Genomic DNA, 22,876 nt, shown 5'->3' with positions numbered 1-22,876 from the left:
TTAATATACTCTGGGATGGCAAATCTTGATATCCATCTGGAAAGAAAGCAGCAGTACATGAGGCAGATTTTGTATTTTGCATGGGGATGACTTCAGACCAGCGAGTGGAGGGATCGATGACTGTTGTAAGGTAATGGTGTCCATATAACGTGGGTAAAACGAAGGTACGGTTGATGAAAAATGCCCTCGCCAAAATACCGTATGTGTGTTGATGCACTTTTGAAATATGGCATGAAGTACGGGAGTGGACCCAATGTCATTATGAACCTTGACTTCAGTGCCTGTGTAATAGATTAGCAAAAGGGGTGTGAGTGGCAATGGATGAATTGAAAAACCTGTCGGCGCATGTATACATGATGGTGAACTGCCAGTACTGACATAGAGAGAGGAGGGTGGCATTGGAGTCATCAAGAGCGATGTCTTCCCAATGGAGAGACTTGCAGGATGTCCTGCAGGTTTGGTACTCGGGGTCCTTTCATTCAGCCAAGGCCTTGTAATCTTCCTGCGTGAATTGCGATCAGTGTATTTTGGGAAAGGGCTTCGGCGATGGGAACCAGTTTACCTGGGATGTGTTGAATGGTACTGTTGGCATTGTCAGCAAAATAAGGCGCACTGACCTTCTGAGAATAACAAAGGAAGTTGCGTAAGTTAAAACCTATAAAAGTACATCACTAACTTGATTGGAAAGCAAGTATTGGCGTTTCATAGCATTATAAGGTCTGCATTAAACAACTATTCTCTCTCTGTAATTCCCCTTGAACTAAAAATTACTTTCCTCAGCCATTATGAGAATCGAACGCCGGCCATGTACAACATAGAAGCTTTACCTATGTCAGTGTTTGCTCTCCAATTTCATGAACACTAACTGAAACATGTTTTCCCAGAGAGGAACTATGAGATATCGTACTTATCACAACAGTTAGTTAATATATAGTGTTTTTCCTGTGCAGAAATGCTAACCAACCCAGCAAATAAGCTAGCTTAAAAGGCAATAAATCTTATCACTATCTGGAAAGGGGATCGTCATGAAAAAAAAAAAAAAAAAAAAAAAACCCAATGACAGAGAAACTCTAGAATGGGAAACTGTTAGTGTGCTACATAAAGGTTTGAATGCCGCTCATAAATGGCAAAGGCAAGGGACAGTGACCTTGCCCTATCAAGCATGACAATGTCCTAGAGACTGACCTTGTATACAAATGATCAGTGCTCAAGCCCCCTCGCCACCCAAGCAATAACCAGGGAGGGCCAGGCAAGGGCTGCTGATGACTCATCAGGTAGACCTATAGAGTCCCCCAAACCCCTCATCCTTAGCTCAAAAGGATGGTGAGATTGCAGCAAGCAAAGGAACTAACGATTTTGAGTGGGACTCAAATCCCAGTCTGGCAATAACCAGTCAGGAACGTTGCCACATAGGCCACCACAACCCGGTATCTTTTGAAAGAAAAAAAAAATGGGAAATATTTTATCAAATTTTGGGGGTAAAGTCGATAAATCAACCTTCTGGAGAAAAGCAATATGAACATCAAAGAGGGTTCATAGAAATAAAAAAAGAATATTAGAATTCTGTTTATTATGATAGAGCTTTCAAATTGATTTTTTTTGGATGATGCATAGCTGTGAATTTTATCCTTTCATGCCAATAAGTATTTTATGCCAATATTTTTTTTCATTAACACTAATATAAGTAAGAGTTTGGTAAAGTTTAAATAGAATTTTTTTATCAAGATTAATATGGCCTTGTTTTTTTAGATGCCCAGTTGGACCATACTGTGAACGCATGGGTCTTCACGCTCATCACCCACGGAATTGCCTTTTCTATCTGAGGGATAAGGAACCCCACCAACTTCAGAACCTACTGAAGGTACAAAAAGGCAAAACCACGAGAGAGAGAGAGAGAGAGAGAGAGAGAGAGAGAGAGAGAGAGAGATAGAGAGAGAGAGAGAGAGAGAGAGAGAGAGAGAGAGAGAGAGAGAGAGAGAGAGAGAGAGAGAGAGAGAGAGAGAGAGAGATCTTATATAAGTTTATGTTCTTATGTGTATTTCAATTTATTATACAATTTAATGTGACTACTGCACCCAATGCATAACAGTATTCAAGATTTTAGGAGATCAAACTTTGATGTTAATATTACTAAGAATAATTACTCTCATTGAAGCTTTAATTTCATTTTATTTAGGATGCTGGCATCAGCTATGATACAGAGTCCACCCAGGTAAGGGACCCTAACAAAACGAAAATTCTATGCCTGGTGCAGGAGCAGAAGGAACTCCCAGATGGTCTGAAGGATGACATCTGTGGTCGAATTGTACCTAATGGATATGCTGGACTTTGCAAGTATGTCATGATTATTACCCACGTTAAACTAGAATATACAGTAAATAACTTCATTTTAAAGGTTGGTTTGATTTTATAGCTGATTACAGATTTTGCATTCTGGTGTATCTAAGTGGCAACTATGATTATAAAAGTTGGGTTTTGAATGAGTCTATTAATATTTTTCATTGGTTTGTCAAAGCCATTGAATTCCAAAAGAAGCACTACTGTTCCTCTTGCAGTTTAAGCATTTTGATTTTAAGTTGTATTTATTTAGTTTATTACATTACATATCTCATTCAACTCATATAAGATTAGAAGTTTAGAGATAGTTATGTGTGACCCGAAGCTTTTAAAATGAAGGTTCATGATACTGTGAAACTTGGGGAACTTTTCTGTAGAGATGTTTCATCTACAATTCAATAATAAAATATTTTCAATGCCAATTTCTATCAACTTTTTTTCGAAATTTTAAGTAAAACTCTTCTGTACAAACCTTAGTTTGATTTCGAAATTTTTTTCATAACTCATTTATCTTATTTCCCTTTATTTCGTGGGAAAATAAAGTAGTCAATTGCAAAGAAATCCTTTAAGAGCTTGAACAATATAAAGAGAAACAAAGTGAAAAACTATACCTTAAATATTTACTTTGTGTTGTAAATTGAAGTTTTAAAGCAAGTTCCTCATTTTACTGAAAGAATATAGGTGGCCAGTTAATTAAAACATTGTAATTATTATCAGATACAAAAAGTATTCAGTTTTACCACCTAATTGTTCTACTGGGAGAGGATCAAGTATTGGCTTCTTTACATATCGGTAGAATGCTTGCCAAATTAATATACATTGCAGTGAAGGATCTTTAATGTTAAATTGATTATAGTATAAGTAACAGGAGAAAATCATCGTTACCAAGACCTTTATTTTCTAGTTTATGCGCCTTGAGAAAAAAATTAATTTATATTATAAGTGACTTAATCTATGCATGATATATAAATGATAGTTAATTAAGAATACTGTAATGTTAAATTATAAAACTATAATGATTATTACAAAACCTTACATTTTTTTTTTTAGATACAAACCATTATTTTACTTAGTCTAAGGCTTCAATTTAAAGTTGCATGTGTAGGCCTATTTAGAAAATGAAGATGATCATGATACTACAGAGGGCGAGAAATCCCGGACTCAAGCTTTTCACTCCACAAGAACCTTCCCTCTGGAAGTGATGCATACGCACTTAGCCAGAGGGAATGGAGAGAGTACTTTTACATATGGGAATGGTTTATTTTTTCGAGACATGAAATTTATTTTATGAATTGTTTTTAAACTTTGCAAACTATCGCCCAATTGAGTTGATGTCATTTGATAAGCAGTTTCTGTGCTTGGAACTGTCATGTTGTGAACCAAGTAGAGTGTGTATGATTGCTAAGAGCCCACCAGCTTATGAAATCTGTCTTAGAAGCTGATGGACTGCCGAAGAGAACAATTTTAATTTATATTGCTATATGGAGTAAGTTAGTATGAATGTTTTTTAAGTGATTGTGGTAGAAATCAATATACTATGCAGAGATGTAATAAGATTTGTGTTCCACTGAAGACGACCCCAGATTCAGGGTAATGGCGCTGAATATTCCAATCAAGAAGGAGACAGAGGCAGTATTTTACATCCTAAACTATAACTTTACAAAGTTCTAATGGATAATAAGTTATGCCACTTCTGAAGGGCTTGAGAATTAGAAAACTTTGAAGAACCACCTTGACGATTTCAAATTTGTTTATGCACAAAGAACCCATAATAAGAAGAGGGACCCAATTAACTCCAGATTCTTTATTGTGTGATTCAAGCAAGATCTGTCCAGTTTTATTATGCAATAAGAGGGATACAATAGCAAAATTGAAGATAAGTAGCTTCATTTATAGGAAGGCTACTGAGGGTACATAAATGAAGGGATATTTACAAAAGAAAGCTCTTCTTGCCTAGGTAGCTAAAACTGGGACCTTGTGGAATAATAACTGAGGAATGGGATACGTTGAAACCCTTAGTGACCTTGAGGAGATGACGGTAGGGAATTAGATAAAATAAAGGCTGGAAAACTAAGGAACTCTGAATCTTTTGAAATTATAAAGTTTTTGTTACAATTCATTGCAATTAGATCTGAATCTGGACATAAACGGTAGTGGTAGGAACCACTATATCAGAGAAGTCATCAGAAATATGGGAGGACAAGTAATAAATAGCATGATTCTTGAGCTGCCAAACAGGTAAATCCGTTAAGGAATTATTGCAGTCAGGATAATGCCACTGTGAAGCAAAATATGTTGAACAAAGGTATCCCTTTCCATTAAGGGAAAAATCTAATAGTCAGAATATTTGGGATAAATCATTCAACCAGAAGTAGAACACGAGCATACAGCAACAGCTAGTACCTTGGTGAAATAAAAGCACAAGGAGGATAAAACAGCTAGTGGCATGGGGAAATTTAAATAAGGAAATATTTAGTATAGACGTGGAATGTCAGAGGACAGCCAGAACAATTAATAGAACAGTGAAAAGTTGGGTTGAATAGTGAAAGGAAAACTAGTAAAACAGCTTATATGAATGATGAATGCCAGTTGAAAAGCCAGAAGAAAGAACCGAAGGAAGGGTTGTTATTTAAGTCAGAAAGACGATCACTTTGGGAATTATCTTGAGGTTCAATGGAAATCAATGTGTCCTACTATCAAATAGAGCTAAGCTTTTGCTCTATATGAAGGATGGAAGGGGATTTTTTCTTATATGACTAGAAGATAGATATCTTTTGGGAACAGGATTATTAGCTATAAAAACACAAAAGGCTTTCTTTAGGATTTTTAAACAGCATACCTGTAGGTCTAACTGCCATCCCAGATAGTTGAACATTGCTGAGTCATGATCAAGATTAGAGTAGGATTCCAAGATGATATAATTATAAAGACGGGAACTCCCCAAAAGAACTAAGGAGACAATTAGCTTAGTGTTTCCCAATGCAAAAGTCTTTATTAGCATCCAAGGGAATATGTAATAAATGAAAGAATAACAGCCTGCCATATTTTGAAAATTAGTTATGATATTAGACATCCAGTGGAATAGTGAACCAAGAGAGGGAGAACTAACCATAGAGTTTGATTTTTCAGGAGTGGCATATCCAGTACAAAGATCAAAATAATGTAGCTAATATATATAGGTGATACTCAGACTAACAAAAAGGGATCGCATCCAATGGAGGCTTGAAAATGTTCTTGCCGCTTGTGATATTAATCTGTAAATGTTTTCATATCGATTTTCATACTGTACATTATTTGAAAAAATAATGCACCAGTCATGACTTATCCATCAGCACTGCTTAACTGCATTTTGATATTGAATTGCCTAAGGTTGTTTTGTATGAATACACAATCAGCCCTATTTTATTCTTTGTTGCTATCCTCAGATTGATTGTCTTTTTATTTCCTTTCAGCATTTCAAACTGATAGAAAATACAAGGGTCCTTTTTCCATTCACAGCCTGTGTTGTCTTCCAATAAAACCCTTGACTAATTTATGGATATTTTTTTTTTAATTGTAGTAATTACATAATTTTCATGATAGTTTATGTGATTAAACTTATGAAATAATTTATTAGAAGCGCATCTGATCACTTGTATAATGAAATGGAGTATTTTAATATTAGCAGAAAAATAAGCATGTGAAACACATGTCTAGGTTCCATCAGGTCAGCCTACCCGAAGCATTTACAGTCACATAATTATGTAGTAAGAACCATTAATTGCTGGCAACTGAGATAACTTGTGACTGGGATTTCTAAGGATTGCTGTAGAAAACTTTTAACTTTTTTAAGGGAACATTGGTTATATCCTCATAGACAAATTACACTGCAAAACTTTATGGATCTCTTTGTAAATAATGGTAGTAAGCTGAAATCAAAATCCCAGTAAAGTTGATGTTGATTTGGTAAAAAAGAAGTATATCGAAGAAGAAATCCCAAAGGAAACATATCTTTCACATTAGTTGTTAAAGAAATTATATGAAATTTTAATGCAAGTGTGAATGTGGCTGACCAAAACTGAGTAGGAAGTTGGAGGTTCTTTTCCAATTGAGATTGGACCTCTTACCCTGTACAGCAGTAGACTCTTCTTTTTTCTTACGTACAGTAAGTTTACAATTGGCTCTTTGTAAACAAAGAAAAAGGCTTAACAGGACACTAGTTTTTCAGGTGGTTGAGTCAGTGGTGTTACCTGTTATCCTTAAATGCTACAGTGTATGGTAGTTGTTCTAGTTCTAACCTGTGATTATGGATCCAGATGTCAAGAGGGTGTTCCAGTTACATTTTAAAGTCACCCAATATTTTTTTACTTAATCTCCATCTATCATTATTTTTTGTTTGGTCTTTTTTTGTCATAATTTGTATCCAGAAATGCCAAGATTAGAAAAATTAATCTCTTCTGTGATATAATCTATAGTTATATAAAATGTAACATTTCTTGACATGCTGGTTAGATTGAAAATCTTTCATTTAAGCTTCTGTAAAGAGCTGAACTCCAGATTGACAGTGGTCCAGCTCAATTGATCAGTAACATGGAAGGTATGGCAGCCTTCTAACTTAGCCAAAATGTGAACGTGGATGTTTAACATGGTGGTTTGGGATGCTTATGTAGTTCGAATAAGGTCCAAGTCTCTTTCAAATTTAATTGAATGATGTAGACTAATCCGGTTGCATACTACCTTTGAAGCTTAGATATTTTGTATTCCCTTTGGCTGAATTATATTCTTATCAGTGAAACTGTGAAAATCTCCCTAGTGTACAGTATAGTATTTTTGAAAAACTTGCTATATTTCTTAAATTTCACTCCCATTTATTCGCTATTATTTTTGTTAGAAATAGCATTTATGATTTCTCTTGTTAGACTAAAAACTAGTTTTCAAGTTTCTAATAAAGGTTATCATAACAACCTGTTATTTTTCTATAGGGATTATTTTATCTTTTTATTGGCCTTTGTACTTTTTTTTACTTTATACAGTAGTACCTTGGTTTACAAGTAAATTGGGATACGAGCATGCATATTCAAATTGGATTATGTGTATTGCATTGGTCTGCAAGCAAAAACTTTGCTCTGTATGGGCATGTTTTAGGATAAGTGCTGAAGAGAGTAGCACATGATGTACAGAAAAGCTGTCACACAGTGCCCATTCTCCATCCATGCAATGTTCACGCCGTGTTCACGTGATTTTTACGCCATTTTTTCGCATTAGCTTGCATCCCCATTTTATTAGATCGTAACTCTTCCACTCTCCGAGCAGCACTCGTAAAAGCATCAAGCATTACCGTGCGAGCGTCTTTAGAACTGTTCCTTTTAGTTGTTACTGTGTGTCCATTGTTGAATTGTAATCACTATTGTTCATCGTAAAGTTAACAGTACACTATCATGACAATGGCCCCTTAGAGGATTAAGAAAGTTGGTAAGATGATTACTGTAGAAGTATGAAAAACAAATTATCGAGAAGCATGAACACTGTACGTGTCTGGCAAACCTGGCAAAAATGTACAATCTACAGTATACATGATTTGTACAATTCTTAAGAAAAAGGGATATATCAATTAATTTTGTGAAAGGAGTGCTTACACGAAACAATGACTATGTGTTCCTGATAACTTTGAAAAGTTGTTGTTTATGAAAAACAGTTAGCAGGAGATACTATTACCAAAAAGATTATTTGTGAGAAAGCAAAAGTATTCTATGTTAACCTTATGAAAAATGAGGCAAATATGTCAGCAAAAAAGAAGAAGAAATTTTCAAGGAATTACAAGAGAAGAATTGGTATTCATTGTGTTGTGCGACACAGTGAGGCTGTGAGCTCCAATGTCAAGGCAGCAGAGGAATTTGTTTCCAATTTGAAAAGGTTCGTGGATTCTGAGTCTTACATACCACAGCAAGTGTTCAATTTCAACGGGAGGGGTCTTTTTTGGAAGAAGATGCCCAGGAGGACCATGATTACAGCAACAGAAAAGGATTCCCAGTCACAAGCCCATGAAAGACTGTCTAACCCTGTTGTTTAGTGCTAATGCCAGCAGGGATTACAACATCAAACCTCTCCTGGTGTATCACTCGAAGAAGCCACGATCTTTTAAGAATTGCAAGGTTCAGAAGAAACAACTGAACATCATGTTGTCACCAAACAACAAGGCATGTTTGACCTGCATTTTGTTTATGCAATAAGGCATTAATGTTTTTGGTCATGAGATCAAAAAGTACCTTATGGTAAAGAATCTTCCACTCCAAGCCTGGTTTCTAATGGACAATATTACTGTCCATCCTCCAGACATTGAAAACGACCTAAGGGAAAAACTCAAATTCATTAGGATTAGATTCCTGCCACCCAACACCACTCCAGTAATCCAACCCATGGATTAGCATGTGATCTCTGATTCAAGAAACTGAATACGAAAGCAATGTTCAAGTGATGCTTTGAGATCCCCATAGGGATCAACCACACCCTGTGAGAGTTTTGTAAAGAACATTCCCTCATTGTCAACTACCTGAGAATTATTGACAAATCCTGGTAAGAGGTCGCCATTAGAAACCTCAATTCTGTGTTGAGGAAATTCTGGTCTGAGTGCTTTACTGTAAGCAATTTTTAGGGATTTAAACCCAGGCAGGAAGCAATCGGTAATGAATTGTGCCTGTGGGAGAAAGACAATGGGGTTGCAAGTGGACGAGGACAACAACGTTGATTTTCTTGAGGAACATAGTGAGCATCTAATTACCAAGGGATTGATGGTGTTGCATAAGAAGCATCAACAACAACAACAAAAATAATGGAAATTTAATTTTTGGAGGAGGTACTGAGGGACAAATCTCCCACTTTATGTAAAATAAGGGAGATATTGAAAATGTGGGGAACCCTGCAAAATTTTGTAGAAACACATAACCCAGATAAGTCTTTGGCAAGATGAGCAGCGAATCTATTTACTAACAATGCAATGTCTTATTTTCATGCCATTTTATAGAAAAAGCAAAGTCAGTTGCTTCTAGATAGGTTCCTTGGGAAAGTTGAACCTAAGTATAAAAAAAAGACACCCAAGTGTTCAGAAGTATTAAAGGATTCAATTAGTGATAGTAAACGTGGTTCAAGAGAGAGAACTCCCGATATTTCACCAGAAGTTCTCATGAAGGGAGAGTCTCCTTCCAAGCTATAACCCTCTTCTCCTTCTGTCTCTCTTCTTCCATACGCCAGCCATGACTTTCTTCAAAGGAAAAGTGTAAGTTAATTTCTCAGTATTTTTTTTTATATTAGATTACTCATTCTTATTAATTTCCAATGTTAGGGATTATAAAATTTTCAGTAATTAGCATTACAAGTCTTAAAAAATTAGTGTAGCCTATATGTGTATTATGGACCTGTTGAACTCATCGAATGAAATTCCTCTTGAAATATTTTTCCTACAGTTTATATTGCATTCTAGTTTCGAGCTTGCTCCCAGAATGAATGAAACTCGTAAACTGAGGTACTACTGTAAAGTGTTTTATATTCTGAATTTACTTATTTCCTCTAGTTAGCCAAGAATAGTTTACTAAAATACTAAACTTTATGATAAATATCTTGTATGATGTTTGTATTTACCATAATCAATCGAGTATAAACTAATATCTTTATGGGCTGCAAAATATTCCCTGTGTTCTTCGTTCTGCTTTGTCTCTTCTTCATTAAAGGTCTCTACAGTGTGCATAGTTTTGCACTAAATGATACAGTTTAGTCAGGTTTTAGTAGGGAATATCAGTAGGATTTAATATTGAGTGTTTTTTGTAAAGAAGGAATGATCTACTCCTAAGGTAATTTGCCTACCCTTTCATTTTGCTTCCTTTCATCGCTCCTTAGAATGAAGATAAAGAATTAAGAACTCTAAAATCCAGCTTCCTTCTTTACAGAACACACTACCTTGAATATTTGGGTCGGTTGGTATATAAATTTAATCTAGACCCGCTACCACTCATGGGTGAAGAAGATTTGAGATATGTTCTTCGCCGAGAAAATTTGCAAGCGCCCAAAAGAATACCGGGAGAGAAACCACAAGACTTTCTGGAGAGACTCAACGAGGTAAAAGTGTTAGATTTTAAGGTATTCTTACACCTTTGGCTGCATGCCTCAGGGGTATTTTTTTTATTTGCTTTTTCTTCCTCCCCTTTTTCTGTTAGCCTCTTCACTATTTCCTTCTCTCAGGTTGCACTACACGGAGTACTTGGTTGAGAAGATTAATACACACAAACTCGATCCCGTCAGCATCTTTGACGAGGCCGATTTGCGAGTCTGTCTTCGGAGAAACGGCAAACCTGTCCCCGTCAGACGGTGGGAGTCGGAGAAGTTATACAGGGACAAACTCATCAAGGTGTCAAGCTCCACCATAGCTATAGATTATTTTTAAAGAAGTCACCTCCTAGTTTTGTTGTGTCTTTATCAACATTACTCTTCCTGACATGTCATAGTATTTGTTAATTGTGTTATTCTTACCTATTTGAAGCATGCCATCTAGAAAAGTTTGTCTGTGCTCTGTCTCTCTATCCCTTTGTCTATTATCTTCCTATCCTTTTGCACCTAGGAATTAGAAAAGTTTTGTAAACATGCACGATTTTTTTTTCCATTAAAGTGTAGTAGATTTGATTTTGTGATTGCTGTAAACACTTTGTAGTTTATACTGAATAATTATTGTTGTACTATATTTAAAAAATGTTTCCAAGAGCTAAAGATTTTATGGACGGTTTTTTTTTTTTTGGGGGGGGGGAGGTAGCCTTTGCTCTATTAATGCAACTTGGACATAACACTACCCTTTTCAAGGATTCGCAGGATGATAGGATTAATTTCTGAAAGTATGATATTTGGATTAAAATTCTCCAGTCTGTTGTAGAAAGTACTATTTTCTATAGGTAAACTTCATTGCAGTATAAAACAGACTTAATCATGTATGAGCTTGAATGAAGTTTGATTAACTAGGTGTTTCCTTTCAGAATACAGTACTATTTTATTTAGTTTTATCTCTCTCTCTCTCTCTCTCTCTCTCTCTCTCTCTCTCTCTCTCTCTCTCTCTCTCTCTCTCTCTCTCTCTCTCTCTCTCTCTCTCTCTCTCTCTCTCTCTCTCTCTCTCTCTCTCTCTCTTTACTTTTTTCTTTGTTTAATTGATGAATTAGTATATGCTAAACAATTTTGGTGGCATTAGTTATTTCCAACCAAAAACATACAACTCTTTTTTTTTTTATTATTATCTTCAACCAGTGTGTTATGTTTATTTCTTAGCAATGTTATGTAGAATAACTTCAAATGGTGTCTCGTGGGTGACAACATATAATTAGGCTTTGGTATACATACAAATGTATCTTTTAGGAGGAAAGGGAGGTTTGCTGAGAAAGAAACTCTAAGGGAATGGCATTGTGGGTTTCATATCTACCTAATGTGACAAGGATGTAATTGTTTTGTTATGGTCAGGATTCCAGGTTGCATTTAGATTGGGTCCTAAGCTTTTTATGAGAAAGGGTCCTTACAGGGGTTGGACTGCTTAGCCTTAGCGGAGGTTTGTGGTCTCCGAAAGCTCTTGTTGTGTAGTTTGTTCATGTTCATGCTTCCTTGTCTACTATTATTAGAATTTAATCTCTTAGTGCATCTCCCATTATAAAAACCATCAATCATCAGTCTTTTAAATCATATTTTCTTTTAACGTTAACTAATTCTGAATTAACAGTTACCATTCTTATTATAGATGAAATTTAGATCATCCTTAGTACAATAAGTAATTATTCACTTGTAATATAGCCTATATACAAACTTTTGCTTTGCAAAATTATATATTTTTTATCAGTGTTATTGCCAATCTCTTTTTACTTCCATTTGGGTCACTTTGCTGAGTTTATCCCCTGCCAATTAGCGTCCCACTGATGGAAAATATCAGCCATCATTTTAGAGGGAACTTCAGCTGTCCAGTTTCTTTGGGAGAGAAGTACAGTATGAGGTTGGAAAAGAGTGTGTGGGAGTGCAAAATAATTTGTCTTAATTTTGGTAATTGTACAGTCATTATTTAATTCAGGTTATTTGTGTTCAGATTTATCATATGATATTGATACGATGTTGGCTCGTATAAAATATTCTCCTTTTGTGCTCAAGTGTTTTTGATTTATGAGTAATCAATGATTATCTTGAGCCAGAATTGATTGAATATATTGTTGCCATGAATTTCTCCTCAATTTGTTGTCTGTTGCCCAACTAAATTCGTATTACTGTTGAAACAGGTCTATTTCATGGGAGATTTATAGAAATGAGGTTATCATAGACAGGAGAAAAGAACATATGATGGCATTATTGTAATTTGCAGATATTTACTGTTCGTAGTGGGAAGATTTAAGAACCTGGAAAGGCTGAAACCAACATTTTATGGTGTGGTTTAGTATGCAAAGGAACACTTAAAAGACTCACCTTATTGATTCGATCACAACTCTGTGCCATTGGTGAAGCCTTCTTTAAGCTCTAAAGTTATTCTCTTAATGGACAACTTTCGTGCATTTTGTTTTTATTTGTCAGTAGATGTCAGCTCTCAAAGTCAACCCACTTATGGAACATTAGAAAATTTAAAAGTAGATGCCTTAAATCTTTTAATATGAAGGACAGGTTTCCCTACTTTCTGTGTCTTTAATTCCATTAAGAAGTTAATATTTCAGATGTCTTTTATATGAGTACTCTAGTGTTTGATGATGGCAAGAGGTCAAATGCATAAAAATTGGTCAAATGAAGAAGAGTAGCCTTAAGAACGAAATACAAAACGCACTAAATAGCCCATAAATTAATATTCTTAGCAGGCTCTCAGAACAAATATTTATTGATTGTCTCGAAGATAACAGACAAGCATATTATCATATGCATCACCAACCTTGGGGCACTAAAGACAAAGGTTGCCAACAGCAAAGAGAAAGAAGAGAAAGTATGTAATTTGGAACATTATACTAGAGGCATACTATATAAGACATTTCTCAAGATTTGGAGAGAGAGATCATCTATTCCGGAGGTCAGAGGTCGTGTTATATTTTGTTATCCCCAGAGACGCAAGGCAGTTAAAGAGGTTATCATCGAAAGTGTGTCTGGAAAAGCATTAAATTCTCCCCTTCTTCCTTATCTATAGACTCCCTCCTCTTTGCTGCAACAACCAATTCAACATTCTTTATAGATTTTCAAGAATCTGGTGATATTTCATCTCTGAGTACTAGATAACAAGCTGGATAACCCAGATCCCTTAAAGGTGGAAGATCATGAGCCCAAGAAACCCGTAGTACAGTATACACCTTTAATGCTGAACTCTAAATTCTTTCCTGGTGTAGCATTTGTTGAGCAACGTTACACATGTTTTAACCGAGGCAAGAGAAACTGGAGTTTTCTGGGTTGGTATAGGAGGGGGCTTAGTTGTAGCATTGTATATTTGGACATTGTACTTTTATACGAAAGTGCATTGCTTACGAAAGTGCATTGCTTGTTATATAAGTAATGACAGTAATAGTTATTTATATAAACTGCCTAAATTTAATATTTCATTTAATCAAGAATGGAAATAGTAAAAGACATAATTGTTTTGATTCAATATCATTCAGCACAAGATCGTTTTTAAAAAAAAGCCATATAGCCAGACGTCTACTGTATACACACACACAACTGATAAATTACGTTTTTATGGCTTCTAAAATTTGAAAGTAACTTCTCCTTGGGTCAACAAAAATCCGGTTAGGTTTCTGAAAAAGACAAAAGCTACAACTATATTGTTCCATTTAATATCTTGGTTTAACCAGGTAGTTAATGCGTGATCAGTGACAGTCTGATTAGGAAAATTCAACTAGAGAAAGATAACAATTTTACATAATTCTTAAGAGATAACAATCATACAAACTGTTACGTGCTGATATCTGGTGATATGCATGACTTTCAGCGGTGCCTTTTTTTTTTTTGTAGAATCAGTCTGTGTTTATTCATGGCACCATAGTCTACCTATTGTGGTAATCTTGGTACTGCACTGTAATAGTTCAGTGGCTACTTTTTCTTGGTGAGGGTAGAAGAGGCTCTTTAGCTATGGTAAGCAACTCTTATAGAACACTCCAAAATCAAGTTTTGGGTAGTGCCATAGCCTCTGTTTTCCGCTGTATTAGGTTAGAGTTCTCTTGCTTGAGGGTACAATCAGGGACACTATTCTATCTTTTTTTATTTCCTTTCCTCACAGGACTATTTTCCCTGTTGGATCCTTCGTGCTTATAACGTACTTCTTTTCCAACTGGGACTGTAGATTATCTACTGATAAGGATAATAAAAGGGTTATTCAGCAAAATACGCTGTTTATGCCTGTTTTGTATCCAAATAAGTATGTATAGTCGATAGTTTTGTGGGTCAGTAATTTGGTACAGTTTTTGTCCTTGCAAGACAGACTGACAGGATGGCAAGAAATGAAATTAAGGTATTTGAAACATGGGAATTTGCCATTGTTGTCTTTCAATGGGGTTGGTGTGTTCTCATCCCTCCCCTAAGAAATTTAGTCTTATTATCAGGTCTTTCTTCAACCAATGGAACTTTCTCATTGAATTATTTTCAATAAATGAGTATCAGCTGGCCATTAAAAAAATCTATGATACATTCACAAGTTAATTCCAATTGGAGATCATCTTAAAAGACAACTTTTAAAATGTCAGTTATATTTCAAAGGTACAGTTGGCTTTATTAATTTCAGTACACTACACAGAAAGCTAAGGAGATATCTAACAGTTCCGCATTCTACCAGGTAACGATGTGTTTAGCAAAAGAGAAACTTAAGCCGTGCTTCCTTGAAAACAAAGTCACTGATCTTGTAAGCTCATGATCAAAAGCATTTGTATTAATTTTACGAAGTTATGTATATAAAAATGTTATTTGCATAGCAGCACTTAGAAAATTATTAATAATGCTTTCAATTGTGTGATTACAAGCTCATCAACTACTTTGTTTTACAGGCAGCATTGCCAACAGTTTCTCTTTTGCTAAACACAGAGTTATTTGCCAGAATTTACAACTCTCAGAAGTCTCTTTAGTTTCCTGTGAAGTGAATAAAAATTCATGAAGCCAACTGTACCTTCACTTCTTGTTCCTGCATCCAAAGATGGTTGGCAAACAGTTTAGAATATAATATGCACAAGATATTCAAATTCCATATTGTTTGTAATTTATATATTTAGATCCTTTTAGAAAGGGTTTAGGAACCTTTGTAGTTGGTTGAGACAGACTTTCCGGATGTAAAATTTCAAAAGTTATGACTGAAAAATCATATTTTATAAGGGGGGAAACAAACGCAAGAACACCAGCTAACTTAACCTTGGAGATATATCCTTACCTATTTACCTACCTGGGGGGACTGCAACCCACCCCTTAGACTGCCGTATCCTTATGTAAGTCTCAACCCTGTGCTTGCTTTCCAACAGGCTTCACTCCTGGCAAGTTACACTAAATCATGATATTTCGTAAATTGTAAAACTAGATTCATAATATTGTGTTTCATACTAAGGTAAACTTTTTTCTCAAGAAAGAAAATCTATTTGACAAGTAATAAGGACGTTTATGCCTGACCCAGCCAACTACATTCACCCAAGGGTCTATGTTAATCAAGGGCCAATAACCATAATTCTGTCCAAATTAGTTTTGATGCATCATTTAGATGTGAGATAGGCAGATTTGAAGTATAGAAACAGGAATGAGTTTTTAGAAGTCATTTCTTTCTTATTTGTTCATTATATTTGTGCAGGAATTGATGAAATGGATGAATTTGACTGTTTAGTATTGAATGATCTTCCTAATCGGGTTGTTGAATCAGTAGAACTTCAGAAGTTCAAAGTTGGAGCAAATGCTTTTTTGTTGACCAGACGGACATGAGTCTTTTTATAGTTTATATATGTCATTTTTGTTGTTGACGTTGTTAATAGTTTATATATGATATATCTCTTTTGACATTACTTTTTTTAGAATGATTTATTGTTAATTTGTTCTCTTCAGTTATTTATTCCCTTATTTCCTTTCCTCACTGGGCTATTTTTCCCTATTGGAGCCCCTGGGCTTATAGCATCTTGCTTTTCCAATTGGGGTTGTGGCTTGGATAGTAATAATAATAATAATAATAATAGTGATTCTGCTTAGATTATCTATTAACTCATTCATATTTTCTACAGCTCATCAAAGAACACCTTCCCCTTGATACTAGTGAGCAGTAATCAAGATGGGTGGGGATTATGCTCGCAGATTGACTCAGGGTAGACAAGAAAAGTCTGGAACCATTGAAGAGAAACTTCCAAGATCGCCATCAAGGAAGGAGCATTCTCCTGTGTGGTTGGTGCACTGGGGCTTCTTAGGACAGAGAACTGTTCTGTCCAGACTGGTAGAAAATTTCTGCCACAGGAAGGAAGAATTATCTCTGAAATAATATAAACCTCAGTCATGGTAAAAGCAGGCACTTACCTGGTCCACTTTGGAAGCCCACGCCAAAGCAGAAGTAGGTACTTGCTTCAGTGCTGATGATAAAAGTAACGAGCCAAGTACCTCTTTGAAATACCACGCTTGATGCAGAGTGAAAGGAATGGCCAGGACCTCAGAAATCTACTTCAGAAACTTTCTTCAGAACAGCAGCACATACTCAATGGAAAAAAATCTGGAGAAGTTGCTTTACTTATGATAGAGGGTATTTAATACCTATTTGCATCAAACCGTCGAGAGGAATGAAAGAATTACAGCATTTGTAAAGCAAACAGCCCATTCTCATAAAGATGAAAACTTTTATTGTCCTTAGATTTCTTGTATATCAAGGGTACTTTTAAATTTTTTTTATACTGTATTCAGAAAAAATTATTAAAATTTATATATTTTTGATTCAAGAAACTTCAAAAACTAAAGGATTGATATCATTCTATAATGGATATTATTAAATATGGTTGTGATTTAAAATTAAATATTGAAATTATAGTTTTCATGTATTATAATGAAATCAGGGTCAGTGTCAGTTCGAAGATTTTAGAATGTATATTCATATTCGATGCACGATATAAGTATATATTGCAGCATACAGCGATGGAGAAATAGTGAAGTTTTGTGCCTTAATTTCACATATTTACCAGTACTGTATATGCTGACAGTTAATATAAATGGCTTACATTAGATAAATGCTCACAGCATTATGTGGTACATTTGTGCAGAAGAGAAAAATATATATTTACTGTAATTTTATTATTGTATGAAGCATATAAAGCATATACAGTACTGGTAAATCGATAATGTTTATGTTTAAAGTAAATTTCATGATTTCTGTTAAGTAAATGAATGTCAATAATCAAGAGTTCTGTTTTTAAGTCTACTACTACCGTATTATATTGCCAGAACTAAGTATAAATATATTAAAATGCAAAGTCCAGTCTTAATATACAGTACAGATAAGGAAAACGTGATATTTATTGCTGAAGAGAATATGAAGTTGAATTGACAGGGCTATTACAATACAGAGCTTTCGTTTAATGCCGTTTAAGGTAAGGCATTTGTATCGTTATGTGTCTTCCACCCAAATTCTCTTATCATTATGCCATTTACGTGTTGCTATGTGAATTCGTCTGCTCATTTTTTCTTGTATGTCCCTTTCCCTATTATTTATTTTACCTGTAATTTTATGTTCGTAATTCCTTTCTCTTCTTCCCAGGTGTTATGTTATTTTATGTTATAGTTACAATATTCAAACTTGGCGAAAATACTTCCAAGTTGAAATATTTTAGAAAAGAAAATTATCCAAATATTGTATTGCCTTTTTTAAGGTTGTCTAAATCAGCTAAGTCAAGTCTATGTTTAAAGATTTTTGTGATATTAAGTTACATTAAGGTGACCTCATTTCCATCCGTATTTTATAGGCACGCTGTTATCGGATAACTTTTGTTATCTTTTACCACTAATTTTATATAAACAAGGTTCTTGTTATGTTTTTTGTTTTCTCAACTATTTCCTCTGGTGTGTCAGCTTTCCCTTGCCTTTTCATGATAAGTTTCCCTTTTCTACCAGTATTTGAATTTTCAGATTTACGTCTTGTGTTTATCCTTTATTCATGATCTTATAGTTTACATCTCTATTTTTAGTTTACTTCCATTATGTATTTGTTTTATTGGTACAGCACTATATTATTGTTATCATTATATTTATTGTTATTTATGTTGCTATAATCTATTTATTACTCTGTCTTTTAACTCAGTTTATCGCCGTTATTATTATTATTATAATTATTATTATTCTCCAGTTCCTTATTAAACTGGGGTCCCCTTCCACCCGCTCAGTATCGGATATTATTATTATTATTATTATTATTATTATTATTATTATTATTATTATTATTATTATTATCGATGTGCTATTTTCATTCTATAGAATTTTGGGTATTACATTATGGCATTTATCATTTTTATTATTACAGTATTATTATTATTATTATTATTATTATTATTATTATTATTATTATTATTATTATTATTATTATTATTAATGCCAACCTCTTTATTATTATATGTGATATGGACTCTTATAGCAAAAGCCTCAATTGATGAATAAGTAGGAACTTGAAGTAATCAGATGTATGAAGATTTTGCTATACTCACTACCTGATGAAGAAAGGTGCTTTGTACTAATACACATGTTTAAAGTATGCATTAAACCAAAATCCTGTGCATATTTTTATTAAGAAAGAAAAGAGGCTTGTGAGACTGGTATCAGATAACTAAGCATACTTGATTAAATTTGGCAGTTTTCTTCAAACAATTTTTTAACAGTTTTATGCTTGAAATTTTTGCTTTCTTAGATGTGAGGTAAATTTTTTAAATTCCTAAAGTCATGCATACAAAGGTAAACTTTACATCAGCCTGTATTGTGTATAAAGAGAATTTGGGACTAATAAACTATACAAAGAGTTTTTAATTTTTTCCCCTCATGCTTCATATAAATCATGTTTCTTGGAAGCATATAATTCTTGTTTATAATGTTTTAGAGGATCAGGATCCAGAAAAAAGATCAGAGTGTGAACATTTTTTTCAGCGTCCATAAGATTAAACTGAAATATATTTCTGGTACACTGTTCTCTACATGTATTAATTTCTTGATGTTCCCACCCGACAGTGAATTGCTGTAGGCTTCAGTCTGCCCTCGGTTTTCAAGGGTTCATGCTTCAGGATTTCACTCGTTCACGACACAGAGAGCTGTATAACCTGTTAAATAAAATATCCCATATTCACATGTTCGCAAGTACGCAGTGCGACGATTTCAAACAGCCTTTGCACCCGGCTCGCTTCGCACCACCTACCTCTGCTCCCAGCACAATATCCATTCTCACGCTAACTTAGCCTCAGTCTTCCATTGTCTCTCCTTACGTTTGCCTCTCCGGCTTTGGTCCTTTTTTAGCAGAATCCCATTTTCATGTAAAATGTGATGTCTTTGTATAAAGTGGCACATGCTCCTATACAGTGTTTATTTTTACTGGATAATGGTATGTAGATGTGTGATTCCCTACCGTACTGCGCAAGAGACAATGCATCTAGAGTTGAGTCCTGCATAGAACTTCATTTAAAAATTATTAATGGTCTTTATAAAATATGTACATTTAGTTAATCTTAAATACAGTATCATTGTACTCTATACATATTGTACTGTACAGTATTACAGTAATGTATAGTATTCTTTATTAACTATACTGGACAGTACTGTATGTAAATTACTACATGTACTGTACTCTGCAATACGTAAATGTAGGCTACATGTGCGGTGAGTTTTCAGTGTGAGTCCTCCAAACGAAAACAGCAATCACTTATAATATAGTTAAGCTGTACTGTACTGGTAATTATTATGATCATCATCAGCCATTACTAGTCCACTACAGAGCAAAGGTCTCAGACATATATTTCCACTTGCATCTGTTTATGGTCTTTCTGTGCCAGTCCACATCTGCAAACTTTCTTAATTCGTCAACCCACCATCTCTTCCTTACCCTGCTTCTTTTACAACCTCTAGGGACCCATTCTGTTATTCTTAATGTCCATCTATGTCCTGCCTATGTCTATTTGTTTTTCTTACATGTTTGCTCTCATACCCATGTTGCTCTTTTTCTGTTTCTTAGTGTTATTCCCATCGTTATTCTTACCATAGCTCTTTGAGCTATAACTATCTTACATATGAGGCTTTAGTAAGGCTGCGAGTTAACTTATGCATAAGTTAATACTGGGAGGACCACCTCATTAAATACTTTTCTTAATAGATAAGGTGGCATTTTACTTTTTTAAATCTCGATAGTACACACTACAGTATCAGTGACTTAAATTTGACTTATATTAGATAGGAACAACAGTGTTTTGTTGTTATAAGTGTTTTGATGACTACTGTAGTGTTACATAATGTACTGTACTATACCGTAGCCTTAATATGCCCAGTACTAGTATAGGCGTATGTGTGTGCTCATGTACTATAGGCCTACACTTACTGAAATGTCTTCATTCAATTACAAAATACTTATACTGTGATAGAAACCAAGTAAAAACAGTATTAGTCAGTACTTAGTGTATTAATCAAACACACATAGGCAATGGGAAGTAAGTTGGCAGGGTTAGGAGGTATCCCACCCTACGGCAGCAAGTATTTGCGGATTCTCATTCTTTGCATCTGTCTCTGTTACCTAACCTCTGCGAAGAATGAGGGCTGACTTTATGTCTAGTCTTGGGTTTAGATTATGTTCTGAATGCAGATATTTCTGTAGAATAGTAGAGCAATATCGTATGGCTTATTCTGTCTAGACACAGAATATATCTGCTGTCTTAGATTCTGTTGCCTGATCAGTATGTGCCAAGGTGTAATTTAGCTTGCAGTTTTATCCTTTTGTAACATAGAGCAATTTTTAGCAGTTGAGCAGTCTTTAGTGATTATTTGTGATACCTTCATTCTCTTTTTGTTAATATGTTCTTGACAAAGTTGTTGTGGAGTACTGTATTTGTTCTTAATATGTTTATATTGAAAGATCGGTGTTTTATCTTTATCATTAATGGTATCCTACTTATCAATCTGTCTTTGACTATTTAGATATTTGGTTGCATGAGTATTTTATATTAATTTTGTTCTCGTTGTGAATTAATGAATAATTTTTTTTATTATATTTTATTTTGATCGTCATGTGCATCAGAAACTTGGAGCCTTATAAAGCCTTAGAACATAAGCTAGTTACAACTCAAGGAGCTATGGAAAGAACAATGATGGGAAAAACACTACGAGGCAGAAAAAGAGCAACATGGATACAAGAGCAAACCGAAGTTAATGATATTCTAACAACTTGGAAGAAAAAGAAATGGACATGGGCAAGACCTATAATGAGAATGACCAACAATAGAGGAACCATAAAATAGCAGAATGGGTCCATTGAGATGATTAAAGGAGCAGAGGAAGAAAGAGAAGATGATGGATTGATGAACTAAGAAAGTTTGCGGATGTGGACTGGCTGGCACAGAAAGACCATAAACAGACAAGTGGAAGAACTGTCTGATTCTTATTCTTATTATCACTTGCCAAGCTACAACCCTAGTTGGAAAAGCAGGATGCTATAAGCCCAGGACTTTCAACAGGGAAAATAGCCCAGTGAGGAAAGAACAGGAAAAATGAAATATTTAGGAACTAACATTAAAATAGATATTTCGGTGCCGTTATAGTATGTGGCCTACCTTTCGAGTGTGGCCTACGGAATTTTGTCTCTGATATAGTATGTGGCCTACATACTGTTATTACGAATATTGATCATGTAAGTACACATGGATTTCAGTATTTAACTATGTAGTTAATGTTAATGTTGTGTAAGGGGGGGGGGGGGGGGGTCCGGGGGGGCGCAGCCCCCCCAGGTAAGGACACGGCTTTTAGCATAGGTTTGGTGGGTTTTTTAAGTTAGCTTCTCCCGTCGTACTCGTAGGTAAGGACACGGCTTTTAGCATAGGTTAGGTGGGTTTTTTAAGTTAGCTTCTCTAAGGTAGGACACATTCAAACCGGCTTAGGTAAGACACATTCAAACCGGGTAGGCCACATACTATAACAGATCCAAAAAGGTAGACCACATACTATAACGGCACCGATATTTCTTATATAAACTATTAAAACATTAACAAAACAAGGGGAATAGATATAAGATAGCATAGTGTGCTCGAGTGCAGGCTACCCCCAAGCAAGAGAACTCAAACCCAAGACAGTATATATATATATATATATATATATATATATATATATATATATATATATATATATATATATATATATATATATATATATATATATATATATATATATATATATATATATATGTGTGTGTGTGTGTGTGTGTGTGTGTGTGTGTGTGTGTGTGTGTGTGTGTGTGTGTGTGTGTGTGTGTGTGTGTGTGTGAGGCGCTTTGCGCTCTATGTATACTGTATACAACTTCATAATATATACATACATACGTGTGTAATGCGTTACATTCTCTAGCGGATGAAAG

At 34.9% G+C, this 22,876-nt stretch overlaps 1 protein-coding gene across 1 annotated transcript in view; it reads left to right on the top strand.

Annotated features, from left to right (window-relative positions):
- LUBEL (Linear Ubiquitin E3 ligase) overlaps positions 1-19,289 on the top strand; it is a 198,492-nt gene extending 179,203 nt beyond the window's left edge. The window contains exons 39-42 of the mRNA XM_068364388.1: positions 1,750-1,861; positions 2,177-2,334; positions 10,257-10,425; positions 16,536-19,289. Coding sequence (XP_068220489.1) covers positions 1,750-1,861; positions 2,177-2,334; positions 10,257-10,425; positions 16,536-16,577 — 481 coding nt within the window. The 3' untranslated portion in view covers positions 16,578-19,289. The remainder of the gene's footprint in view (positions 1-1,749; positions 1,862-2,176; positions 2,335-10,256; positions 10,426-16,535) is intronic.
- Positions 19,290-22,876: the final 3,587 nt, after the last annotated feature.

The sequence above is a fragment of the Palaemon carinicauda genome, chromosome 41 (assembly GCF_036898095.1).
Source record: "Palaemon carinicauda isolate YSFRI2023 chromosome 41, ASM3689809v2, whole genome shotgun sequence".
NCBI lineage: Eukaryota > Metazoa > Arthropoda > Malacostraca > Decapoda > Palaemonidae > Palaemon > Palaemon carinicauda.
Note: the sequence above shows the minus strand (reverse complement) of the source record. Positions and strands in the feature narration are given on the sequence as shown.